The 10,923-nt window shown below is 34.9% G+C and overlaps 1 protein-coding gene across 2 annotated transcripts; it reads left to right on the plus strand.

Moving 5' to 3' along the window:
* Nucleotides 1-5,689: 5,689 nt before the first annotated feature.
* Nucleotides 5,690-9,493, plus strand: LOC130945117 (probable serine/threonine-protein kinase PBL23). 2 transcript variants are annotated; one of them, XM_057873800.1, is made up of 7 exons: nucleotides 5,690-5,995; nucleotides 6,724-6,968; nucleotides 7,165-7,300; nucleotides 7,801-8,059; nucleotides 8,170-8,302; nucleotides 8,583-8,790; nucleotides 9,389-9,493. In XM_057873800.1, the coding sequence occupies exons 1-7, from the start codon at nucleotides 5,842-5,844 to the stop codon at nucleotides 9,400-9,402; spliced, it is 1,149 nt and encodes a 382-aa protein (XP_057729783.1). In that variant the 5' UTR covers nucleotides 5,690-5,841; the 3' UTR covers nucleotides 9,403-9,493. The 2 variants fall into 2 exon arrangements, with proteins under 2 accessions (XP_057729783.1, XP_057729782.1); XM_057873799.1 differs by lacking the exon at nucleotides 9,389-9,493 and having other exon boundaries at nucleotides 5,691-5,995; nucleotides 8,583-9,074.
* Nucleotides 9,494-10,923: the final 1,430 nt, after the last annotated feature.

Genomic DNA, 10,923 nt, shown 5'->3' on the forward strand with positions numbered 1-10,923 from the left:
TTGAGTTCGATTTGAAATATGAAACTCGGACAGCAATCAATCCAGTACGACTTTATAGCCGAATACACGAAAGTTAGGAAAGTCTGACAACTTATAGTTTATACATAGATGGGTCTTCAATAAAGCTGACAGTGGAGCAGTGTAATCTTGTGAGTAAAGACTCGAAATAACTCTAACTCTAGTTAAGGTTCGAGTTTCCTGCTTCTAATAACCAAGCAGAGTATGAAGTCTTGCTTGTGGCTAAAGAAGTGGGGGCACAAATTGATAGTGTTTAATGACTCTCAAGTGGTAACTTCACAAGTTAATGACACTTATCAAGCCAAAGACCCCACATGAAGAGGTACCTAGACGAAGCTCGGAAATAACTATCACAATTCTCGGAAGGAGAGATCCGACACATAACTCGGGAATCAAATCTTGAGCAGACGCCCTTTACAAGTTAGCCAACACCAAGTTAGGGGATAACAATAGAAGTCTCATCCAGGAACTCCACCAACAGTATCAAGAGAAATGACAACTCGGACATAATGGCTATATCTAATTTGAATTTGGGATGGATGACCCCTATAGTCAATTATCTTAAATTTGTATTATCCGTGAAAAAAAAAGAGGCTTAAGACTCTAAGGAGGCACAAACTATGCATTGGTTCACACGTCCATACAAAGAGGGGTATCAATACTTCTCCTAAGTGCGTCCCGACCTCTAATACGAAGGGTCTTAGAGGAAGTGCATAATGACATTTTGCCGGATTAAAGCGCCGATTACAAAATGCAAAAGGAGCATGTGCAGACGAGCTCTCTCAAGTCTTATGGGCAAATCGGACAACTTTTCACTCTACAATAGGGGAGTCACCTTTCTGACTTGCTTACAGAATGGAAGCTATAATTCCTATAAAAGTCAATGAAGAATCACCAAAGGTTATTTTCTACAATGAAGAGATTAATACCTGTACTTGCAAATGGTCGGTTTATACCATATTGCGAAACTGAACGAGACTTGGTTTAGATTGGATGAGCCATTGGTGAGTGCATTCGTGGAAAGATGGTGTCCGGAGACGCACACGTTTCATATGCCGTTCGGAGAGTGCATGATTACATTACAGAACGTGGTGTACTTCCGAATCTTCGTCACTCCCTATGACGAACGAATCATACTTCATGTCATCTCGCAAAACTGAAATCAGAATTTTATAAAATAACTTCTCAACCCGTTTCACGCCTTGCAACCTCAGTTTTTAGATTATAGAATTCAGAAATTCAGCGAAACTCGTTGAAGGTTTTAGAAAAACACTAAAGGGATCCTTATCAGTAAACTAAATTTTAGAACGTGTTTTTTTTAATCGACCATCTATAGTACACCAATACTAGAAAACTATTCTCATTAGTCATTGTGTTTTACTCTCATACAGAATCACGTTCATATATATTTATATATTGATCTCACATAAATCGAATTTGCCTAGTTCGATTATGTATGCATAGTCTATTTAGTGTGTTTCGAATTATATAATGACAATATCAGGGCTACTAAACGAAAAAGCTTGTTTCGAATTACTAGGTATGGCTAAATCGAACGAGTTAATTAGATTTAGTAGGATAGATGCATGTATGTATAAATCGAAACAGTATGTTTCAATTACATAAAGAATAGTAAATCGAGTCCGACTCATTCGATTTACATAGAGATTAGAAAAGTGATTAAAAAGATTCATATAACATTTTTTTATTTGGGTAAATTGTGTAATATGAGTTAGATTTTTTTTGTGACTAGTTGAGTTTGGTTTAATTATGTATTTTACCCCCAAAATATATTTTAAATACGACATTTATTTTATATTCGATTGTTATGTGTAATTATATTTTAATAAACATAAAAATATTTTTAAAAATATTACTATCAAACTATAAATTATTATTGAATTGTAACTCCCACTAATTAAACTTTGCCGTGATGCCTCATTTTATAATTTTACGATGATGTTTATCTTAAATTCTTAATTTAGAGGAGGTTGATCCCGAAAGAGGCGGTTTCTCAAGCTGGTTTATCCACCTGTGACAGTGACAGCGAACGAACACCGCCATTGATACGTTCGGAACGAATAGCGTCGCAAAACCTATTAGCCCTAACAAACAGAAAGAGGAGAAAGAAACCTTTCATCTGAGAGAGAGACAGTGAGAGTCGTTAATCTCCGAGAACCAACATGTCGGGAGTGGGACCTATCTCGCAGGATTGGGAGCCGGTGGTAATTCGCAAGAAGGCTCCCACCGCCGCTGCCAAGAAGGACGAGAAGGCCGTCAACGCCGCCCGCGCCGCGCCGATATCGAAACCGTCAAGAAGTGTTAGGCCCCTTCTCCTTTCTTTGATTAGTCCTCGTCTCGAATCCCTAAACCCTAGAATTGCTCCTATTATATTGTTATTATTATTATTATTATTATTATTTTTCCAAACTCGTTCCTGATAATCATTTCTATTTTATCTCTGTTGATTCTATCTTTAACTGATGTTCTTATGTGCTTAAACACCTTGTTTGTTTTGAAGAAATGAAGCCTTTTTTTTTTTTTAAGATTTTGGATATCTTCCTTTTTGTTGTGTTAATTTCTGATGATGGGGTCGAGTAATTAGTTTCGTTTTTTAAGCTTTGTTTGAAGATATTTTAGCTGGTTGGGAGTGATTGTTGAGTTATTGTGTTGTTGTTGTATGCAGATAATGCTGGGACAAACAAAGCTGCATCTAGTAGCACGTCATTGAACACCAAGAGGCTTGATGATGATACAGAGAATCTAGCTCGTCAGTTTTTGAAACTTATACTCTACCAGTTCACTTGTATTATATTTTTTAGCATTGACGCAATGTTTGTTGCACCTGGTTTCGGATTATTTTCCCCTGCAATGACCACTTTTAGTAGTTTCCAGCTGCAGTTTTTTTTCCCCTGGATGTTCTTCTTGGTAATTTATGCATTAGTATATGAGACTCATGTGATCAGCTTATGGTTTTGCTGTTTCTCTGAATAGTTTTTATGCAAGTCTTATCTGCATATATGCACATTTTTGTGGAATGCATATACGTCACCAAACGTTTCTCCTGTATTTATTAGCTTGAGTTTTTATATTTGTAATTTTTATTTATTGGTTTGATTCATATCTCAATCTAAAGTCTATCAATGCTTATTTAGATGGATATGTGAATTCAATCATGCAATTGTACTTAGTGTAGTTCATTGTACACTCAAATGATTGGTGAACATGATGAGAGGTCAATATGCATAACTAGTCATAAGGCCATACTTTATCATACCGATAATTCATCCAAACAGATTCTGATGGTATAAAGATGCACTTTGTCTACATTCTGTTTCTTCTATTCTGGTGGTGTCCATGTTTCATTGTTCTTAAGGCTCATCTATTTAATGTTCATGAAGATAGAAGATAGTTAATTATGATCAGTGTTTGTAGCCCCTGTAACATCAGTTCATTGTACTTGATGGATGCATTCTCTGTTTTGATCCCTTCAAGATGAAACCTTCTTGGATACACATACACACATTATTGGCATCTCTTCCTGCCAATTTGCTTATGTCGTGAAATTCGACTTTCGTGTGATGAACGTGTGCCGATGAACTTAAGAAGGCTCTCATGCAAGCAAGGATGGACAAGAAACTCACTCAAGAACAGCTTGCTCAGGTCCCCACACTCCTTTTGCTCTATCACCAAATATTTGTTCACCCATTCATGTTGATATGTACTTTGACACCATTGATGAAGATTCTGTTTCACTGGCAGATTATCAATGAGAAGCCTCAAGATCCAGGAGTACGAGTCAGGAAAAGCGATTCCAAACCAGCAGATAATTGGCAAGTTGGAGAGGGCCCTTGGTGCCAACTGCGAGGCAAGAATAAGCAAAGCAAATCCAAGTACATTAACGTTGTGTATGTAATTAGCTACTGTGTTTTCACTTTGCGAAGGGTGGTTGTTAAGGTGTTTTGCATGCTGATTTGTGTGTGTATATGCAAAGAGATGACATGTGTGGCGACCCCGAGAGGCTTTACATTTTCCAGATTGAATATATCATATAATAAAGTCATGCTCTCGTTATAGTTGGATAACATAGGATATGGCTTTTGTCACAAGAACGATTATTCTCTGATTCGACATGCCCCTGCTGCTATTTATTAGCTTCATATGTTGGCAAAATTCCTTCTTTCTAGTTTACATTGTTAGTTAGTAAAGTCAGTGAGGGGTTATATTGATGCCTTTTTTTACAAATGGGGATTTTATTTTTTATTACAAAGTTATGATAATCTTGAACTCATTAATTAACTCGACCCCTATCAATTTCCAAAATTAAACTGGCTGACCTAAAAGTATTTTATGTTGCATATGTATCAATGGGGAATGTGAAGGAAGTAGGGTTTCCTTTGCCGGCCGCATTACTTCATTTCTTCCCTCAACTGCCATCTAATCTCTTAACCAATTGTAGCCACCTAATTAGTGGTCCTATTTCTGCATGCAAATCATTAAGACGGATAAATTAAAGGAAAAAGGTGCAAAGAATAATACATGTTCTTTTAAGAAAAGTTTATCCCATAAAATAAGGTTTTAATGAGGTGTCACCGATCATGTTGGGTATAATGATGAGAGGGACTGAACACAAAGCAATGGACAGATGTTTGTCCTATTTGGAGCCAATAATATATTAATATTATTGCACTGCTCTCTGTAATCTGCGTCCAATCAAGCCTGACAACGTGCGGGCCTCATGTTTTTTTGCATCCCAGGCCCCTCACCTTTTTCTATTTCATGGTTCAAATCATAATATGTGTACTATATTACAGATGATTCTTCGTAAAATCTTAAAGAAAAGACACGAGCAAAATTTCTTAGCTAAAAAACATACTATACCAATCAAACCTCTTGACAAAATTTTGTTTTATTTATAAAAGACGAGACGACCAAGGAAGGTTAAAAACAGGCAGTCTCCTAAAATTCATAAAAATTTTTACATTTGAATTATTTAATTTCAACATATAATTCTTGAATGAAAAAGGCAACTCTTAAAAATTATAAAAATTTAACAAATTTTTTCATAATTAAAATATCATGAATACCCTGGCTATAATTTTTCTAAGATTTAGTTTGGTAAAATTTTTTTTAATTTTACAAAAATAGTTTATAAAAATTACTTTTTAAAAATTATAGTATCTGTGTTTTGGTAATTAAATTAAAAATTTTTAATAAATATAAACAAATTATATTTGATAAAATAATTTTTAAAATTTAAAAATATTATAATAAACATTAATATAAGAATAAATAAAATTTAATTAATGTATAATTTTATATTGAATTTTTAATTTTGATAACTATAAATTAATTCTAAAAAAAATTTTTAGATACTTTAAAATATCTTTAACTTTTAAAAACAATAAAATATATATAAATTTTTATTTATTAAACACAAAAAGTATTTATGCTTTAAAAGTAGAAACATTTCCTTCAAAAATTTTACTAGGCCTAAGATAAGTCGCCAAAAAACAATCTTTCTAAAATAGGGGTCTATTCTAACTTGAAAACAGAAATAGTACGTAAGATTTTAAATTTCAATAGATATTGGTACTAAAGTGCAAAGGAAAATTAATTCACAGTACTACACTACTTCGGTACTTCCAGTCTACGCGCCACAAAACAAAAAAGGTAGAGAGAGAAAGAATGAGTGAGTGAGGGAACTGATCAGTGTCTTCGAACTTCGAAGCTGTAAATTTTTTATTTTTTTTCCTTCTTCTTCTTCTTCTGGATTCTAGCATTATGCTTTAGCCTTCCTTTTTTACTGAAAGTAAAGGGAAAATGGATGATGATGATGAGTACAGACGGAAGGCGAAGATCGCAGTGGTGGCTATGGTGGTTCTGGCTTCTATAGCAGTCTTTGCTCTCTTTGTTGCATTTGCTTACTACTGCTACATTCGCCGCAAGGTCTCCATGCGCCGCCAGGCCCAAAAAGGTTCCTTTTTTTTTTTCAAAACTAAAAATGTCATTTTGATGTTCATGCCCGCATGATTGCTTGTTTTTGATTGCTGAGAAAATGTAAGAAAGTGGAGAGCGGATTTCCATTTTACCCGGGAAGAGAGTGTGGCTGAAAAGCTACAGACACTGGCGCCATTTATGTGGGACTAGAGTCTTTTTTTTTGTTGTTGTTCCTTTTTCTTATTGTTTTCTATGAAGCCCTTTTATGTCTTCTGCATTTTTCCCCTCTTGGATTTGGTAGTTGTGAAAATATTAGCGAAAAACTATAGTACTTGGTCCAGAAAAAATAGTAAAAATATATTTTTTACCACCAAAATTGTAAATTTTTACTTCTTTCAGTTGGGGTTTTTCTTTTTAGATTTCAACATAATTCGGGTCATTCATCATAAAACTATGAAAAGAAAAAATGTGAAATTTGAACTTGCTGAGGAAATACAAAGACAGTAGAACTATATCAGTTAGGAAAAAAATGGAAATGAAAAAAAATTGATGAATAGAACTGTGTTTCCTATGCACTTTGTTTTAATGAATGATGAATGATGATTACATATCACTCCATGTCTCAATAACATAAAGAGGCTTTTTTTTTTCATTTGCATCTTTTGGGTGTTCACTATTTAACTTTCTTTCAATTTTTCTTCTCTTACCTTACACGAGCAAAATGATGGCCCGCTTAATGATAGATTGTGCTTGGTTCTTAATCAGCTGAAGATGCTAACCTTTATGAGAAAAGTGACTTTGCAAATTTGCAAGTTGTTGCTGAGAAGGGACTTAAGGTGTTCACATTCAAGCAGCTACATTCTGCAACAGGTGGCTTTAGCAAGTCCAATGTGATTGGCCATGGTGGTTTTGGCCTTGTTTACCGCGGAGTGCTTAGTGATGGCAGGAAAGCCGCCATTAAATTCATGGATCAGGCTGGAAAGCAGGGGGAAGAAGAATTTAAAGTAGAGGTTCGTTCCGTCTTTGAAAATTATCATTATGGTCCTGTCACTTTTCATAAGTCCATACTTGGTTTCACTTGTAATCAAAACTGCCATATTTGTAAATTATGGATCATCATCTTTTTGGAAATTAATTAGATAGCAATCAATGTCTTGGATTCCTTTTGGACATGAATTAATTCCGTCGATTGCATTCTCTCTTTAGGTGGAGTTGCTTAGCCGGTTGCATTCTCCGTATTTGCTGGCATTGCTCGGGTACTGCTCTGATAATAATCATAAACTTCTGGTATATGAGTTCATGGCGAATGGTGGTCTGCAGGAACATCTTTATCCTGTCAGCAGTAAGTAATGAAATAAATGTTGATTTTCTTTGCCAGCACTAAGTAGTTTACTTATATCTACTTCAAATTTAAGGTTGTCGGATTGCAACATTTAGGATCCGAGTTAAATTGATGTAATTTATTGATCGAAAGCAGTCCAACTAGCAAGGGCCCTGATTCCATGATTACATTGATAATGTTATAAATGGATTCCTTAAAGTGATATCTCTATTCTGATCTGTTCAATTTTTACTTAATCATATTCATTTTTGTCCCTTTCTTTTCTGAAACTTTTATTTTTCCCCTTCTTAGAATGTACTTTCTTCCCTTAAAAAAAGTTTATCAAGATTAATTGATGCCCCCTAGATCCTGTTTTATGCATATTACACAATCTGGCCAGTGAAAATTATCAAGCGACGAGTGTTGGCACAATTCTTTCCACCTTAAGCTGCCGTAATTATTCAATTTGTTAATTGATTCTTCCTTGAAATAGAACAATCATTGATTTTGATTTCTTGTAGATTCTAATGTTATGCCTGTGCAATTGGATTGGGAAACTCGATTAAGCATCGCACTTGAAGCTGCTAAGGGCTTGGAATATCTTCATGAACATGTCAGTCCCCCAGTGATTCACAGAGATTTCAAGAGCAGCAATATCCTCTTGGACAAAAAATTCCATGCAAAAGTTTCTGATTTTGGATTGGCCAAGCTTGGACCTGATAGAGCCGGTGGACATGTTTCAACTCGTGTTTTAGGCACCCAAGGATATGTTGCTCCCGAGTAGGGATCAAAACTTCTAATTTGCTACTGAATTGTTCTTTTTTATCCTGTTAGTTTAATCTACATATTTACTCTATTATTACATGTTTATGGAATATTTGGTTTCGCAGATATGCACTAACAGGGCATTTAACAACAAAATCAGATGTGTACAGTTATGGTGTTGTACTTTTGGAGCTGCTTACTGGCCGCGTGCCTGTCGATATGAAGAGACCTCCAGGAGAAGGCGTTCTTGTTTCTTGGGTATGATTATTAGTTCCTTTTTGCTTATCCATCAAGTTTTCTTGATTTTGTAGCATTAACTAAAAGTTGTTCCATGGATTGGTTCTCCAGTATATCATAGTATGTCACTTTGAAAATTTTGTACCTTCATAACTCAACTAATCTGGATACACTCAGAACATTTAGTTAATGAATTAACTAAATTTTCGAAGTGGCCGATATCACGGAGCGGAGGGAGTAGTACTCTAGTGAGCTTTTATATTTCAGTACTAACAAACATGCATGTTCAATTTGCCTTTAGGCTTTACCCCTTTTAACCGATAGAGAAAAGGTTGTGAAGATTATGGATCCTGCATTGGAAGGACAGTACTCAATGAAAGAAGTGATCCAGGTAGCAGCAATTGCTGCAATGTGTGTGCAACCGGAAGCAGATTACCGGCCGCTGATGGCGGATGTGGTGCAGTCATTGGTTCCTCTGGTTAAGACTCAGAGGTCCACCTCAAGGGTAGGTACGTGCTCTAGTTTCCATTCTCCTAAGTTGTCCCCTGGCTCAATATCCAGTTAATGCAAATATGTAATGTAATGTAACCAAAATTTTAGATTGTTATTATAAGTTTATAACTGCATGCTTAACAAGCCTAGATAGATTTGTGTATGCATGGTATTGTGTAACTTTGTATTAACCTAAAGATAACTTTTGAAGAAAGAAAGAATGTGGCTCTAATGTTTAATTTAATGGTTAAAGCTGAAAGAGTTGACACATGGTTAAACTTTTACAACGTGTTCTTTTGTGTATTTAACCTCAGTATCTCACTGCTATTAAACTTCCAGTTCTATGTATTGTAATCTATCAAAGTATGATTTTCAGTTTTCAATGATGGGCAATATTAAATTATTAACTGAGAAACCTTGACACGCGATTTGAATAATATTGAAAAATTAATATCCTCTAAATTAAGAAAGGGAGGAATTATCTAGTTTTAGATTTAACCATAAACAATGGGTACTATTTATTAGAAGAAAATGTTCAGGGAATCAATTTTTAGATTTGTCAATTTTTTTTTACCGAAAAGGTACCTTTTTAACCCTCGACCTTTGGATGTTTAGAATTTAGGGTTTAAAATTTAGAGTGATCGACGGCAGCGATCGCTGGAGGGTGACGGTTGGCAACGGATGGCCGGTATCAAAAGGTGAACTTGTATTAAGAACGGTGTTGAGAGAAAGGAGAAAGATAAGATAGGAAATTGTGAATATAAAATAGCAGTAATTTTGTATTATTCTAGTGAGATTATTTTTTACCACTTGTATCAGAGCCTTCAACTTCAAATCCCCAAATGCATTGGAATTTAGTACCTAATCAGTAATCATCTCAATATGTTTTCTATTTTTCTAGAAAATTAAATCACTCATTAATCATTATAAGATGTTCTTGAAAGTTCTGAAAAAAAAAAATTGAAGTTCCAATCAATCTGTGCGTATTCTATTTTAATTTTTGTTTATCATCACAATGCTGACTCAATTCAATATGATTCAACATATCTTAAGCTAGAAGTACCTTCATGGCTAGTTCCTCTTCGAAGAAAAGATTCAAGAACAGCAAGCCATATTGCAGCCATTACAGCATTATATGACATTTCCAGTTTCCACTCTCAAAATCATAGTTGTTAAAATCAGATCGGATTATCGACTGAAAAACCAGTCAAATTCTAAATCAGTTCAATTCAGTATTCTGACCACCAATAACAAAATCTTGTCCCATAGTCTTACTAGGTGGAGTTGGCTATATGGATCAAATGACGCCATTGAGTTCTATTATGTATCATGTTTACAAAGAGACTATTTATATTTTATATGTAGATATTGTTTGACCACCTTATGGATGGTCTTCCTAGGTCTTTTTCTACCTTTTATCTCTTGTCCATCTTTCATCTCATCTACTCATTGGGTGTTCTGTCGGTCTTCTTCTCACATGTCCAAACCATCTGAGACGTGATTCTACTATCTTTTTCACAATAGGTGCTATTCCAACTCTCTCTCTTATATCTTCGTTCTTTATTCTATCCAATCACGTATGACCACTCATTCATCTCAACATCTTCATCTCTGTCATACTTAACTTATATTCGTGTTCTCTGTTGGCCGCCCAACACTTTGTACCATAAAACATAACCGGTCTAATAGCAGTGCGATAGAATTTACCTTTAAATTTTAAAGACAATTTTTTGTCACATATAAAACTAGAGGCACTCTTGCCGTTTTAACCAACCTGCTTTGATCCTATGATTTACATCTTGTTCAATCTCTCCATTATCCTGTATGATAATGCACCCAAAATACTTAAATCTTTTAACTTTTTGTAAGATGTTTTTTGCAATCTTCACCTCTGTATTAGGTTTTTCCCTTCGACGGTCGAACTTACATTCTATATATTCCGTCTTGTTACAACTTATGCACAGACTATACTTTCTAGAGTTTCTCTCCATAAATTTAACTTTTTACTTAGGTATTTCCTTGACTCTCCCATAAGGACGATATCATCGGCGAAAAGCATGTACCATGGCACAGATTCTTGGATATGTTCTGTGAGTACTTCCAAGACTAATGTGAAAAGGTATGGACTTAAGGATAATTTCTGGTGTAAT

The sequence above is a fragment of the Arachis stenosperma genome, chromosome 8 (assembly GCF_014773155.1).
Source record: "Arachis stenosperma cultivar V10309 chromosome 8, arast.V10309.gnm1.PFL2, whole genome shotgun sequence".
Taxonomy (NCBI): Eukaryota; Viridiplantae; Streptophyta; class Magnoliopsida; order Fabales; family Fabaceae; genus Arachis; species Arachis stenosperma.